General features: G+C 53.6%; 1 protein-coding gene across 5 annotated transcripts; it reads left to right on the top strand.

The window, feature by feature from the left end:
• The first annotated feature begins 994 nt into the window (after positions 1-994).
• On the top strand, positions 995-10,487 carry LOC113877631 (secreted and transmembrane protein 1A-like). 5 transcript variants are annotated; one of them, XM_027517913.1, is made up of 8 exons: positions 996-1,179; positions 2,277-2,439; positions 5,316-5,399; positions 7,182-7,335; positions 7,548-7,862; positions 8,444-8,479; positions 8,733-8,893; positions 9,613-10,487. In XM_027517913.1, the coding sequence occupies exons 2-7, from the start codon at positions 2,368-2,370 to the stop codon at positions 8,852-8,854; spliced, it is 783 nt and encodes a 260-aa protein (XP_027373714.1). In that variant the 5' UTR covers positions 996-1,179; positions 2,277-2,367; the 3' UTR covers positions 8,855-8,893; positions 9,613-10,487. The 5 variants fall into 5 exon arrangements, with proteins under 5 accessions (XP_027373715.1, XP_027373714.1, XP_027373713.1 ...); XM_027517912.1 differs by having other exon boundaries at positions 997-1,134; positions 5,316-5,504; positions 8,447-8,479; XM_027517911.1 differs by having other exon boundaries at positions 997-1,179; positions 5,316-5,504; positions 8,447-8,479.
• Positions 10,488-15,990: the final 5,503 nt, after the last annotated feature.

Here is a 15,990-nt window from a genome sequence, read left to right as displayed (position 1 = left end):
ACATCTGGACTGCAGGAGCCCTAGGGAGATCACTCAAAAGGAAGAGGAAGGATGTGCATTTCTTGGAGTTTAGAAAAAAGAAGAAAAGGAAATGCAAGATTTTGGTTGGAAGGGGGATATAGGCACTAGGGTGAGGAAGTAAGTAAAACACTCCCCTCCCCTAACCAAGGGCTTCCCAGGTGGCTCAGTGGTAGAGAAGCTGCCTGACAAAGCAGGAGATGCAGGAGGCATGGGCTCAATGCCTGGGTCAGGACGATCCGCTGGCCGAGGACATGGCAACCCACTCCAGTATTCCTGCCTGGAGAATCCCATGGATAGAAGAGCCTGGTGGGCTGCAGTCCACGGGGTCGCAAAACACCAGACACGACTCAGCAACTGAGCCCAGCACAGCACTCCTAACCAGAGACAAGAGGAAAAGTTTAAATCTTCCCCACAAGGATGATGTACGTAGGAATGAGCACAAGCGGATTCTTCCTCAGCTGCTCTGGAAATAAGGCGACACTGGACCAGGGCTTTCGAAATATCGAGGAAACGAGAAGCCAGGATTCTGGGGCTGTGAACCCAGCCTCAAAGCTCACAAACACAAAGCCCTGTTTAAACACACCCTTAGGCCCATGAGCCCTTGGAGGGTCTGCACTCCGAGACCTGCCCTTCAGTGGGGGTGCCGAGTGTCTGAGATGCCAGCAGACATGTGTTCATGAATGTGGCCACATGCCTCGGGGAAGCTGCTCAACCAGAATGAGAGAATACAAGTCTACACATGTCAGCATAGGATGGGTGAGGGCTGGTCCACGAGGATCCCACCCACACCAGCACTGTCTCTGCCCACCTACGGAGGATTTGCCCAGCCTGGGTCCACAGTCTATGGGACCTCTCCCCTAGTGTCCACAGATACCTCTTTGCCTACAGCAATTAGAAAAAAACGGAGCCTGGAGTCAAACAAAGAACAAAGAATCGAAACACCTCTGTCCTTCCCCGCCCTTGTGACTCTCACACATTGCCCTTATTCCCCACTTTCAGAGTCTCAAAGAGAGACTTCTATCTTAGTGATTTTTATAAGCACCGAAACCTTTTCTACATGAGAGACGTACACATCCCTGCAAGGAAACTCCTGGCTTCCAGCACTTCTGTGAGGTCAGCACCTATTGGACTCCACCCTCTGGGAATGAGGGCACTCAGGTATGCCCCAGGGACACCTGTTTTGGCCACAGAGTGTCTCTATATCCCCCTGCTAGGACTCTCCGTGGGGAGGGAGCCGGGAAGAGGGGCTCCTTCTGCTCAAGGCCTAATGAAGGACAATTTATAGTTTAAACTCTTTACCACTTGCTCCTACTCACTCTCGCTCCTTATCCCTGCCTGTGTCCCCAGCATGACTTCTATCTAGGTGGACCCAACTTGCATTTCTGAAAGCTGGAATCAGGCTCTGAGGTTTCTCAATGGGCAGGGCTCAGCCCAGTGTCTGTGTGTGGGGGTGATGTACACAGCAGGGGACAGGCAGGTCCCCAGATCCACGCAGCGGGGTGGACACAACCAGCTCCCCAAAGGAGGATCTGTTCAGACAGAGCTTGAAAGGGGAGAACTCAGGAACTTGGTCTCCTGGAAAACTGCCACCTACCGTTTTCTTTAGAATGACCATCTAATGCCCTGAGCCTAATAAAAATATAATAAGGAATGCACTGTCAAGAAACTCATCTTTTCCCCTGAACTCAGGGCAGTTCCTGAAATTCAAGTTCAGTTCAGTTCAGTTCAGTCACTCAGTCGTGTCTGACTCTTTGCGACCCCATGAACCGCATTTGCCAGGCCTCCCTGTCCATCTCCAAGTCCCGAGTCCACCCAAACCCATGTCCACTGTGTCGGTGATGCCATCCAAGCATCTCATCCTCTGTCGTCCCCTTTTCCTCCTGCCTTCAATCTTTCCCAGTATCAGGGTCTTTTCAAATGAGTCAGCTCTCCACATCAGGTGGCCAAAGTATTGGAGTTTCAGCTTCAACATCAGTCCCTCCAATGAACACCCAGGACTGGTCTCCTTTAGGATGGACTGGTTGGATCTCCTTGACGTCCAAGGAACTTTCAAGAGTGTTCTCCAACACCACAGTTCAAAAGTATCAATTCTTCTGCACTCAGCTTTCTTTATAGTCCAACTCTCCCATCCATACATGACTACTGGAAAAACCATAGCGTTGACTGGTCAGAACTTTCTTGACAAAGTAATGTCTCTGCTTTTATGGGAAACTGGAGTGACTTCCCATAACTTGAGGTTTCCTTTTTGAATACAGGACCTGGGTATCAGACCTGAGGTGCATTGATTCTGAATCCTTCCTGCCTCCTCCTTTCCTGGCTCCGCCCTGGAATCATCATTCGGTTTGAATGCAGCCGCTCAGACCTGTGCACAGACAGGCTGCAGCTGCCGGCGTGGAGGAGCCGGTTACCAGGTCGCAGGTGAGAGCTGGAGGGGTGGTGGCCGGGGCTCCTGGTGTAGGATCGCACTCAAATAGGGGCTGGGTTGATGCAGATGGAGCGCTGAGCTCCCAGGCTCTGCGCTCTGCCTCTCCGCTGAAGGAGGGAAAAAGACAAAGGCTTCCTGACCTGGTGGACAACTGTGTCTCTGAGGGACAGCTCTAGGCTTGACTCTGCCGTTGTTGGGAGGGGCAGAAAGTTGGCGTCTTGAGCTCCAGCATCTCCACCCATCCGCACAAAACCTGCGTCCCAGACCAAACCTGGGAACACCGGGACACCTGCTGTCCCTGACCACATCTGGCGTGAAACACTTTCAGGTCCAGGCCAACACTGCGACTGTCATACTTGTGCACACACACTCACTTTCATGCACATACACACTTGTGTGCACTGACAAGGGGCACACATGCACACTCAGCCCATTCACTCACAAACACTCATTAAAACAGAGGAAACCTGGAGAGGGGCACTCCACTGACTCGTTCTATGCTCTCCTTTCATTTTTGGTTAAGCTGCAGCAGCAATCTAAATTCAATTCACCTCCCACTACTGGTGAATGATCTGCAATTTGAAAGCCAATTTCCACTCCCAGTGCCTGGGGAGCCAGAGCCCCTGGGAGGCCCTCATCCCCTGGGACTAAATAGTGAAGGTGGTGGGGAGGTACAGGCCCCCACCCATCCCCGGAGGGTGCAACCAGCAGGTGCAAGGAGGGGAGGATTCTCAGAAGAAGTGCCTTGTGAAAGAGAGTGAGAAGTAGCCCAGCTGATGGGCTGGCAGGTACTGATGGCCCGTGAGAGCAGCAATGGTTTACAGACTCAGCCCCCAGGCCTGGAGGAACTTATTACTACCCAGTAGGGATCCCTCCAGAGAAGGCAATGACAACCCAGCCCACTAATATTGCCTGGAAAATCCCATGGATGGAGGAGGCTGGTGGGCTGCAGTCCATGGGGTCACACAGAGTCTGAGATGACTGAGCGACTCACTTTCATTTTCACTTTCATGCATTGGAGACGGAAAAGGCATCCTACTCCAGTGTTCTTGCCTGGAAAATCCCAGGGATGGGGGAGCCTGGTGGGCTGTCGTCTATGGGGTCGCACAGAGTCGGACACGACTGAAGCAACTTAGCAGCAGCAGCAGCAGCAACCAGTGACCCTCCCTTCTGGACATAGCAGCAGGGACAGGACACAGCAAAGGCTCCCTGGACTGGGGCATCCCTTCCTTCTGAGCCAGGGTTGGGGCTCCATTTCAGTGTCTCCTGAAGGTGGTTGGTCGTCTCCCTCCACACTGTTGGTGAAAGGCTTGCCTGGACAGCAGGGTGCTCACCATCCCATGTAAATATCCAGGTACATACACGTTACCACTGAGCCTTTGCGTTGAAAACCTGGTCCACCTTCTCCTAGGCGCTGCAGCAATGGAGATCCCTGCTGACCTAGAACCCCTGTGCCCCTGGTCAGCTGATAAGCCTCGAGCCACATACCTGCTGCCTCAGTTTCCCCAAGGTCCTGTGGCAGGACAAAGTGCTGGCAATGGCATGCACCTTCCAAGGTGTTCCACTGACTCCCAAATGTGACCACGTCCCCAGTGACAGCACAAATCCCAGCTGTGTGCCCCAGCTTAACACATGGAGATACCAGCAGCTGTGACAGTGATCTGAGAGAATGGTGAATTGTTGCCTCACTTTTCCCAACTCCAGAAACCTCAGGGCCCCTCCAGCTCTTGCCCCATCATGCAGTCTTCCTGTAGCACCCCCGACCCTCTGCCTTCTCACCCCACTCTTCCCCTGTTGTGCCCTGGCCTCTCTCTCTCCCATTTTCCTGTCCTTTGCAGCATCAGAGACAAGAGGAGGGACTCAGGCAGAGGAGTGGAAATGCCAGACTTAAAAACCCATCTGAATTTCAGATAACGAATCACTTTGAAATGTAAATATGTGGCAAAAACTGCACAAATTATGCCTATATTTAAAAATAAGACAGCAGTGGAACCCCAGACTGATAAGGCCGGCCAAGGTGTCTGAGGACACGGGGAGCTCCTCCCATCCCCAGTCCAGCTCCTCCAGCCCAGACCAGCTCCTCCCATCCCCATTCCAGCTCATCCATCCTCAGACCAGCCCCTCCATCCCAACCCAACTCCTCCATCCTCAGACTGACGCTCCTTCCCAGTCCAGCTCATCCATCCCCAGTCCAGCTCTTTGCAGACACCGCTTCTGCACTCTATAAGGTGGAAAAGTCTGTGTCTCCGATGTACAGATTTGGTTTAGTTGAGACTGGTCTATGGTTTCGAGGGTCTACCCCAACCTGGAGTTCTTCCCAGCTCCTAGGCTGTATCATCTGACAATGAGGAGCCAGGCCAAAGGTGGTTGGAGTTTGGGGGCAGAGACTGGTGGGAAGGGACCCTGGCATCCCTGTCCGGATTCTGGAACCCTCCAGAGCCCTTCCTGGTGAGAATCTCTGGGAGCTCATGAAGTTGGACTGAGAGGTTCGTGTGTGTGAGGGCAGAGCCCCGCCATGGCCTGGGGAAGGCTAAGGAAAGACTGGAGGTTTGGGGGCAGTGGGAAGAGTGGCAGGGAGTCCCCACTGGTGCCCGTCTGGGAGCCCGCACTTTCAGCAGCCTTGGATAACATGACAGAAGACGGCCAGGGGTCACCTGTGCACAGGCCATACTCCTTCAGGAGGACTCCAAGTGGTGGTAGAAAGTCTGTGAGTCTCAGCACGGCTGCAGGGAAATATCCTTCCTTGTCTCTTCCAGCTTCTGGTGGCTCTGACATCCCTTGGCTTGTGGCCACATCCCTCCAGTCTGTGCCTCTGTCAGCTCCGGGCCTCTCCCTTGTCTGTTTCTGACAAATTTCTCTCTTCTTACAGGAAAGCCAGACACATTACATTGGGGCCCACACTTCTCTAATACAACTTCTTCTTTATTTATGGCTGCAAAGGCTCTATATCCAAGTAAGGTCACCTTCACAGATTCTGGGTGGACATGTGTTTTGGGGCCACCTTTCACCCTTCCCTGATGGATCAGTGGTAAAGAAACTGCCTGCCAACGCAGGAGAGGTGAGTTTAATCACTGAATCGGTAAAATCCCCTAGAGAAGGAAATGGCAACCCACTCCAATATTCTTGCAAGGGAAATCCCATGGACAGCAGAGCCTGGTGGGCTCCAGTACACGGGGTTGCAAAGAGTCAGACACGGCTTAGCGACTAAAAAGCAGCATTCACCCTTGTACATACAGTACAGAGGGCGAGAAGAGAGAGACAGTAGTGGGCTGTCTAACCTGATTCCACGTATGTAAAATCACATACATGTGTGTGCACAGAACACGTGTCTCTCAGGTGACGTCTTTCTTCCTCAACTACAAATGTTGTACTTATGTGAGAAAAGAAGGCTGTCCTTCTGACGGTAAATTAGGAATAGAAGCAAGTTTAGAAAATCAAGGGAAGCCAGAGACAGGAGCACCAGTCACAGGGGTCTGGGGGCTGAGACTGTCCCTCGCCATGTCATTCTCCTTGTTTGACGCAGAGTCTCCTGGAGTCAGGACTGGGGCTGGTCACCAATGGCCCTCAGCTCCTGGAAGCGATTACATCCACACTTTCCTTTGCTCCTGGCCCTTCTGCCCAGTACCCAGCAAAGTGGAAAAGGAAAATCAGACACTGAATTCAAAACCAAAGGGTACCAAGTCCATGGCATTCTGGAAAAGGCAAAACTCTTGACATGGTAAAAAGATCAATGGTTATCAGGAGTTGGGGGAAGGATGGATGAATGGATGGAACACAGAGGATTTTTCGGGCAGTGAAGCTACTTTTTGTTGTTGTTCAGTCACTAAGTCATATCCCATTCTTTGTAACTCCATGGATTGTAAACCGCCAGGCTCCTCTGTCCTCCACTGTATCCTGAGTTTGCTCAAATTCATGTCCATTGAGTTGGTGATACTATCTAACCATCTCATCCTCTGTGTAGTACCTAATGGTAGCTACATGTCATTATGAAAAGTGAAAGTGTTAGTCGCTCAGTCATGTCTGAGTCTGTCCATGGAATTTGCCAGGAAAGGCTACTGGAGTTGGTTGCCATTTCCTACTCCAGAGGATCTCCCTGATCCAGGGATTGAACCCTCATCTCTTGTGTCTCCTGCATCGGCAGGCAGATTCTTCACCATTGTGCCATCTGGGAAGCCCAAACGTCAGTTTTACTGGATGCCAAAGCCCGAGATGAGCATTTGTTTCAAAGGAAGTGAAAGTTCAGCTTTCCGGGCAGTAACTAAGGAGTTCCACAGGAAGACTCTTGTTGTTGATAAAAGCAAATCTGGAGAGTGAACCAAATATCCCCAAATGCCAATCCTCAGAATGCAAGAGTGCAAGAGGGGTAGGGAGCATCCAAGGTGGTCCTAGGCTGGTGTCAGGTTCAAGTGGCCACACGAGATTCTGTGTGTCATGACCTGTCTCTACAGGACACATTCTCAGGGAGTTTTGCATGTTTTATATAAAATTCAAGATAAACCCAGCAATATAAATGGACTTGTGTCCCAGGGACTTGTTTCCTGTCTCATCTGTGTTTCTCATCTGTCTGACAGTGGTCCCACTGCAGACATTATAAAGGTGTCGAGAAGGGTCATGACACAGTTGGGTCAGGGAGGAGCTTGGGGACCCTCGCCCACCCTGGACAGGCTGCAGCCCCTCTCACTGGCTTCCCAAGGAGCCTAAGGGAACTCTGACTCATCAGCTTTCCGTCCTTCAGGGAGTGTCCCCAAAACCAGTAAGGAGGACAAGGGACCCCTTAAAACTCATCCACGTCCTGCTGGCCATGCTGACCTCAGCATCCACTCTCCTCGCTCCCAGGATGTTCTGGGTCCTCTTGTTGTTGACCACCTTGAGGAGTGCTCAGAGTGGAAGTAAGTTGCATGGTCCCAACTCTGCCTGCGGGGGAAGGAGGTGGGGAGGGGGTGGGGAATGCAGCAGGGGCAAGATGGGTGTGAGAGGAGAGACCTAGATCAGGCCAGGAGGGGCCCAGGCTCCAGGTAGTGCCAGTGACCCCAGGAAGGGCAGTCACTGGATGGCCTGAGGTCCAGCCATGACCCACACGTGTGACTTTCCCCGCACACAGCCTGGGACAACCCCAAGTGCACCAAGGGTGAGGTTTCTGTGTCGAGGGGCAAGCCAGCCACGATGAGCTGCAGCATCTCCAATGCCTTCTCCCACATCAACATCTCCCTGAAAGCGAACCCCACGGCACCCTGGAAGCTCATCTGCAATGTAAAGCCCCCAGGAGACTTCTGTCACGATGGATGGGAGCTCTGGATTTGGGATGGCGAGGCGTACCTAGTAACTGATAAAGCCCAGGACACCCAGGCAGGGCAGTACAAGTGGAGTCTGAAGGGACGCCAGATAAATACCGAAATCACCACACTGACCGTCGTAGGTGAGCAGGGCGGGGTGGGGGGTATTGACCCCAAGAGCTTCTCTTTTTGGTGGGCAGGAGTGCGGAGCAACTAGGGAGGAGTGACTCCTGCCCACCTGAGGTGGCCAGAGCCACGGAGATGAGGCCTGAAGAGGACTTCCACCCTGCCCCACCCATGCCCAGGCTGTGCCCTCTCTGAGCTTCTCAGGGCAGCCCTGGCACGTGTGCCTGCTCACTGTCCCCTATGGTCAGGGAGCTGGCACCTCCCTGCCTAAACACCGCCTATCCCCCCACCCCCACCCCTTGCTGTGCTGCAAACTCCCCAAGTCACCATCGCTCCGTCCCCGCCCTCGCCTGTTCATACGCAGTCAGAGTCACTCTGAGCGCTGGGGACAGGAAGCAGGGATCCAGCTTTGCCCCGAACAAGGAACAGTGGGAGGGGCTGAGAAGGCACCCCTCAGCCTAGCCGGGCTCTGTGCGGGGAACCCAGTGAGGCCTTCATGATCTCCTGTATCCAGGGCTCATCTGACACCTGGGGCGGAGGGGATGTGTCAGGGCAGGCCCTGGGCAGGCCCCCGCCAACCTGCCCTGTGTCTCTTCGGCAGACCCGCATTACCTGCCTCTAGCACCTCCGACAGGTAGGTGTTCCTATCTTCATCCTGGGCTACAGGAGGGGAGCCCCAGAAAGCCCCCTCGGGTCTTCCCTCCGCAGACACCCTCACCCTCTGTGCCTGGAGCCCTGCCCATCCCATGCACCCATCCCCCTGCCATTCTCCCACCCATGGGCTTCCCAACCACAGGCGATGTCCCACTCAAGGGTGCCCCCAAGGTGGTGGGGGCTCCTGCACAGGTGAACAAAGGAGGGAGGGCCCACCCGCCCATTTACCGTAGGTTGGCAGATGAGCACACCCCGTTCTGATCATAATCCTGAACACACTGAGCGAGATGCTGGTAATCTTCCCCATCCTTGCCTCGTCGTCCTCCTCAGCCTGCTGATCTGCACACTGGCCTAGTGCCGAAGGTGTGGCTCCCTGAACTTCAAGCTCCAGAAGGTATTGGCCGCTGAGCCCCGTCTGTGGGCTGGGGACGGTTAGGGTCATCCCAGACCCGGTATAGACACTCTGCCCCATGGTCTCACACTCACCGAGACCAGTGAGAGAGTGGGGAGCATTTGAGGTCCCAGAGAGCCAGAACCCCTGCCCAAGAGGACCCCAGGCAGCAAATTCAGTCCTAGTCCCAGAACGCAGATGCCCCACCACAGACAGGCCATGGAGTCCACACCACCCCTAGGACCCCCTAGGGGATGGCATGGGGGCTTCCTGCTTCTTCCAGGAGACCTAGATGTGTGGGTGGGGGATGTTCCCACAGGACGCACTTGTAGGCAAAGGTGTCTTGCGAGGCTCTCACCCCTCCCACTCTCCCCACTTCCCCAAGTAAGGAGGCTCTGAACCTGGGGTGGGGAGCTGAGTGCACCGTGCCCACTGGACTCTGCAGAGGGGACGTGCGGGGAAGAGCAGGCTGAGGACTAGGAAGCTTGGCAACTTCCTGGCGTCTTCCTGATGGACATGCCAGGGAGGGCTCCTTAGCAGGTTCTGGGGCCCAAAGTGCAAAAATCTCATGTTCCATAGCACTTGACCTAACAGGACCCTCCCCTCCTCCACCCCACTCAGGCCTGGGCTCTTCCCCAGGGCAGGAATGCCACGCTGTGGTCACCTGGGAGATGCCCCAGTCTGGGGTCCTCAGCTGATCATGGACACTCTCTTGTCTTTAGAACATGAAAAAGAACCAGTTTGAGGGACCTTCCAGGAAGCACCTGTGGAACCAAAATGAGGATATCGGTGGCCTGAGATGATGCATGGGGCATCCTCCACCACCCCCACAGGGTAGAGCAGCCCCTCTGGATGGGAGGCCGGACAGGTGGCTGCTGGTGGAATCTCTGTCCAACCTCCCTGGTCTTCCCCAGCCCTAGGACTCCCCTCTCTGCCACCTACCCCAACGTGCAGCCCCTTCCTGTTCCCAAACCACATCCCAAACCATATATGCCAGATGTCTTTACAAGCAAAGCTGTGCAACCTCTGTTGTTCTCTTATGATATGATGAATTTCGTGATGCACTTGAATTCCTTTTTCTTTTGTGTGTGTACATCTATGATAATAGACTTTCGGTTTGTTGTGACCATGAGATTTTGATACAGCAGTCTACATATACATGCATGATTGTTTTAAGTTGCTGATCTCTTCCTTTCCAGTGCATTTCAAATATCCTGCGTGCATCCACTCCTCCTCTCGTGATTACTGGTTTTGACCTCTTGTTTGTGTGCGTGGATGGTGTCCTACTTCTACTGTCTGTTTGCCTTTACTGGTGAGCCCTCTTATTTCATCCTTTTCCTGTTTCTCGTTGTGGCCTTTTCTTTTCAGCTTAGAGAAGTTCCTTTAAAGATAGAGCTGGTTGGTGATTCATTGAATATTTCGTAAAAAGTACATATAATGTGATAAAAAGAAGGTTTTTCTAGGAGTGCTACCTTCCATGGTTTGCAAAATGTCCACATTGCTAATCCTCAAGATGACTACACTAAACCTAGAAGCGTAGCATCGAATGAGCTGAGAATAACATCCTTAAGTGAAGAAAATAAAAATCTGAAAGAAACTCTGTGAGTCTTACCAGCTGAAAAGCCCAACGAGGACTTCCCTGGTGGTCGAGTGGTTAATAATTTGCCTTGCAATGCAGGGGAAGTGGATTCCATCCCTAGGGAGGGAATTAAGATTCCAAGCGCTGTGGGGCAGCTAAGCCTACATGCCACAACTAGAGAGCCCATGAGACCCGACACAGCCAAATAAATATATTAAAAAATATATATTAAAAAAAAAAAAAAAGGAATCCAAATACATGCAGAAGACCAGATATCTGGGAGTCCTCACTCACCTTGAAGAATCTCAGATTGGATCAAGGCACGGTGCCTGGCGACTGTCCTCACAGGAGGGTAACGATCCCAGAACAGCTTCGCTGGCACCGAGTCCAGGTCTAGAACTGACTGCATTTGCATCTCCCAGGTTAAAGAGAGGTTCGTGCCAGAAATGCTGGGTTTGTTCCACCCCCTGGGCCAGGCCCCTCAGACACAGTGGGCACGGCACGTGGGACTGCCATGCTTTGGGGGCCAAGGAAATCTGTTCCATTTTGCCTAAAACAAACCAAAGGTGTTGATGCTTTGAAAGTCATTCAAAGGTCATTTTAATATTGCTATTACGGTGGGATGGGCTCACATTAAGTCATTCAGCCCCTGCACACCCAAGGCAGGAAGCCTAGAAAGAAATACTGTGTCTGGGTCTTTGGCTAATTTTAATTTTCGACTTGTTACTTATCTGTACGTTCAAGGATTTCTCTAAAGGAAGTTTAGCTCTGAGTGCTTGCAGTGCCCTAAAGACCCTTCGCCCCAGGCCCCCCTTGCTCATCCTCAGCCACACTAGCCCTCTTGCAGGCCCTCAGAAACCCCAGGCATTCTCTGGCCCTGGGGACCATGCGTGTGCTGATGCCTCTGCTTGGAACCCTGTTCCCAGATATGCCACCTGACCCTCTCTCACCTCCTGTCCTTTACTCCTGTGGCCCCTGAGGTTCGGCACCCCTCTCCCAACAGGTGCTGTGTGTCCTGCCGCAGGTCTGCTCGTGCTTCCCTGGAGTTGTCTCCAGGCCACGGGCCTCTCGTTCGTCTCACTCTCTGCCCTTGGCACTGGCCCTGGCACACGTGGGCGCCCAGGGAGTGCTGGTGATTAACAAAGGCAGGATGGGGTGTGTTTGACAAGCCTGATGCTTTTATTGGTTCCTGCCAACAGTTTTGCTAGGATTTTCTGTACCTTTGGCAAGATTCTGCCCCTGAAATAGATACCCCCTCACGCAAGAAGTGTCTGTAGGTAGGTGGACAGCCCCGGCCAGGGGCGCTCACCCAGCAAACCTAATGCGCTCCAAATCCCACCCAGGACCCCGAACCATCAGCACAGGAGCATTCAGTCAGAGAAGGGGGTCTCTAGGGAGGAAATCTCTTAGGGCTGTCTGGCCACACTTGGTCCACGTGTGAACGACACATACACACCCGGCACACACACATGTGGCTTTAGGCCAACACTGGAAGCTTGGCCCTCTAGCCCAAGGCTGCCAGGACAGAAACATCTTCCTGTTCCTGGTTGCCACAGTCTGTCTCCTCTTCAAGCACCTCTGAGCCCTTGGGGTCAGGGTCCAGGCATGGGTGTCTCTCTGCCCTGAGGGCTGCTCACCAGTACCCTGGTGCACCAACATACTGGATGGTAGCCCAGCTGGGTGGTCTCCAGCCCTTGCACCCACAGGAAAGAGAATCGTGAGCCACTCGGGCAGCCACAACCTGGGCACATGCCCCGGGCCTTTCCCTACGACCACACCCAGCCCCCAGGGGGCAGTGGTGACTGACTTGATACTCCAAGTTTCTGGACATAAATCAAGTCCCAGCAGAAAGTGAACCAGAAGACCGGGGCATCTGGAAGCTGACCCCCATCCCCACCTGGGGACCCCCTTGTCTTTCTCCTGGTCCTGCCCCTGCCCATTCTTGCCCTCCTTTCTCCTCTCCCTGGTGTGCAAGTGGGGCAGAGGGGCAGGATCACGGGGCTACCAGTGTTATCCTAACTAGACACTCCTGTGAGAAAGTCAGCCCTGAGCTTCTGAGGGGGGCAGGGGCAGCTTGTGAGTTATCCTGGATGATCTGGAGGGGTCTCTGACGGGGACTTGACCTGAAGGCCATGTGGCCGGCCCCCAGCTCCTCCCCAGGCTCGCCCTAGAGTGTGGCAGGAAGGCTCGCTCCAACCTGGAGCTCATGCACACCAAGAGGGGCTCTGTAAGGAAATTAACACAAAATCACCAGTACAAGTCCTGGGACGGAAGCAAATGCTTATTTGGAATGAGAAAAGAAATCACACATTTTATAAAGCATCCGAAATATCCAGGAAGTAACAATATTTAAAATTAACCGATACCGCAGACCATTCTTTTTTTTTTTTTTTGGCTGCATAATTTCACTGCCTCTTCTTTGGCGGCCTCTTCAGATGACCACAAAAGAGCACAGAGAAATGTCATTCATATGAAAGCACAGCCTGGCTGGAACAAGACGTTTATGATGGAGCAGGATGGGCTTGGCCTGCTGGGGTGTGAAACAAGTGCCTTGGCTCCCTACAAACACAGGAATTTCAGAAAATTCTAGTTTTCAAAGTCTCACACAGAAAGAAAGATGGGCAGCAGTGGGTGGGGGTGGGGGTGGAGTTGATGCAGGTATAATTGTGTCTGACTGCATCGTGGAGAGCAGTCCCGGAAGTGAAATGTGTGTTGACCAGCATGGACGAGTACCACGGCCTCTGCCAACAATCTCACATCTTATACACCTCAGCTGACGCTGCCAGGCACCGAAGGACACGGGTCCCTTTCGTCCACCCCTTGAACCACACATCTCACAGCTTCCTGTCATGAAGCCAGAGAGCCCGCCCAGAGCAGGGGGCGTGTAGGGAAGAAATCTGTACCTGGAGGCCAGAATGAATTGCAAATGCAGTGGTTTAAAACAACAGCAATTAATTTTTTCACAATTCTGGAGGCCAGAAGTTCAAAACCAGGGTAGGGTCAGTGCTTCCTGGAGGCTCCGAGGGAGAACCTGCCCCAGGCTTCTTCCAGCTCCTGGTGGTGCCGGCGATGCGTGCTTCCTGGGCTTGTGGCCACGTCTCCACACTCTCTGCCCCGTCACCGCATGGCCTTCTCCCAGTATCCAAAATCGTCTCTCCTTGTAAGCACATCAGTCATATCGGGATTAAGGCCAGACAGGATGGTTTCATCTTGACTACATCTGCAAAGACCCTGACTCCAAATAAGGTTCCATTCAACAGGTCCAGGTGGATGAATTAGGGGGAGTACCGTTCACCCTTGGGCTTCCCCAGTCCCTCAGCAGTAAAGAACCCTCCTGCAACGCAGGAGCTGTAGGAGACGTGAGTTCGATCCCTGGGTCAGGAAAATCCCCTAGAGGAGAGCATGGCAACCCGCTCCAGTATTCTTGCCTGGAGAATCCCCAGGACAGAAACCTGGTGGGCTATGGTCCACGGGGTCACAAAGAGTCAGACACGACTGAAGTGACTAAGCACATACGTTTTCAACCTCAGCTCACGATTCCTCTCCAGATAGATAGCAAGACCTTCATCGATCTTAGAGACACTGGCACACCTATCAGTAGACCTATCATATCAACTAAATGTGTCATCAGGTCAATTAGCTCTTAACCAGGCCTCAGAGATGCTCTGGGCAGACTGAGGCCGCCTGACACTCAAGCAGACTGGAGAGAGACAGGGGTCCAGATCACTGCGGTTGCACATCTTCACCAAGTTTTACATCATATGCGATGCCCCAGGCCTTGGGAGCGTCTGAGACCTGATTGTCAGAACCACATAGTATAACCACCTCGGCCCACTGGATAAGATGTTTCCAGGAGATGGTGTCCACCCTGTGTTCCAGCTCAAACCCCCTACACACAACTTCTAGACAACGAGAGTGGGTGATTATTCCTATACAGCAGGTGCGATGGGCCCAGATCCTTGCAGGGCAGCACAGATCCCAGGTCAAAGACCCACCTCAGCCCCACATCCTGAAGCTTCCCCGAGAGTTTGCTGCGGGTCTCTCGACCATCAGAGCTGAGACCACCCCAAGCCTCTACCCCACAGTGGAACTTTCCAGCCCTGCCTCATACCACATTGCTGTGGGGTCAGCTCTGGGCTCTACAAGGAGGACACACCCAATTCAGGGTCAGTGGGTGCTCAGCCTGAAGAACACGCCGGGCAGTGCCCTGCATATGCCTGACTGATCTAACCACGTTAAGATCCAAAGACCCATGGACACCCCAGACTCAGTCCTGCTTAAGAGGAGATTTACCATCCTCTTTTATTCACCCTGGGCCAAGAGGAAGGCAGAGGAGGGGACTCAGCCTCCAGGCCCCAGTCCTCCAAACAAGGAGGGGATGCCAGCCCCAGTGGGCCCAGAACGCCTGGGGAGAACCTGGTTGCTGTGGGAGCCTCCGCCCTGGGAGAGCTGCCACGCTTCAGCCCCTCAACCCAGCGTCCCAAAACTACAGACTGAGGCCCACGTGGTCACCACTGTCCTGGCCTCCCTACAACACCACAGGCTGGAAAGGACTGACCTCTCCACAACAGCCCCGGTAGCCATTAACAATGAATGAGGTCTTGGGCCTGGAGAGGAACAATGGTGAGTGGCTGGGAGACTGAGACATGGGGCCCACTGCAGCATCAGGAGAAAGGGACACAAATACCTATAAGTGGGAGGGAAGTTCTCTGTCAGATGGATTTTTTCCCATCTGAGCCTCCAGGGAAGCCACAGAGTGACCCTTGAACATGCCTTTGCATCTGGCTGACCCTCCTCCAGTGTTTGGGGTTCCCAGCCACATCTCATGGCCACGCAGACCAACTGGGTTTAACACATTCCTTTCTCTGGAATGTAGTAAATTGTTTTTCTTCATAAAGTCTATGTGGGCAGCTAGCGGCTGAAACCAGAGATATCAAAATGTCCATCTCCCCATCATGGCTGAACGCCACCTATTCTTGCAAAGGGTTCTGGTTTCAGACCACCTGCCCTCCCAGTTCATGCTGAGCGTGCCCATCTCCCCATGTAGGAAGAGAGGCTGTGGAGTCACGCCCCTTGTCTCACGGGTGCCTCAGGCAGGCAGGGTCACTGCAGGCTGGGTGGGGGGTGGCAAGTGAGGGGGCAGAAGGGGCTGGGCGCCTGTCAGCACTGTCACTGAGAGTTGTTTGCCATCGATGGCTCCCTGCTCCCACCACTGGCAGAAAGCTCAGTCTTGTCACTTCAGCAAGAGTCAGGCCGTGACCTCTGCCAGCAGCCCAGTGTGCCATGGGCGTGGCCCTGTCGGTGCTCCCCGCCCTGCTGCCTAGAGACATGTGGAAGTCGGGGTGCTTGTGGAGTTGGGGCCACAGGCTCCCCTGCTGGAAGGTTCCCAGGGAGGGAAGGCAGCAGCACACCTCTGCTCAGATTCCCGCTGACTCCCGCCCGCTGCCTCCCCAGTGGGCAGGCGGGGGGAGGCACACCTTCCACCCTGGCTTTCAGGTGGCCATGCGTCCCCCTGCCACCA

The sequence above is a fragment of the Bos indicus x Bos taurus genome, chromosome 19, assembly GCF_003369695.1.
Source record: "Bos indicus x Bos taurus breed Angus x Brahman F1 hybrid chromosome 19, Bos_hybrid_MaternalHap_v2.0, whole genome shotgun sequence".
Taxonomy (NCBI): domain Eukaryota; kingdom Metazoa; phylum Chordata; class Mammalia; order Artiodactyla; family Bovidae; genus Bos; species Bos indicus x Bos taurus.
The sequence above is the reverse complement of the archived record's forward strand: the minus strand, read 5'-3'. Positions and strand labels throughout refer to the sequence as shown.

Excerpts from the sequence above, each read along its gene's own strand:
- LOC113877631 (XM_027517912.1), top strand. The coding sequence starts at position 2,368 with ATGCAGCCGCTCAGACCTGTGCACAGACAGGCTGCAGCTGCCGGCGTG. Across the intron at positions 2,440-5,315 it reads AGCCGGTTACCAGGTCGCAG|GAAAGCCAGACACATTACAT; the intron begins GTGAGAGCTGGA and ends CTCTTCTTACAG. Across the intron at positions 5,505-7,181 it reads TGCCTGCCAACGCAGGAGAG|GGAGTGTCCCCAAAACCAGT; the intron begins GTGAGTTTAATC and ends TCCGTCCTTCAG.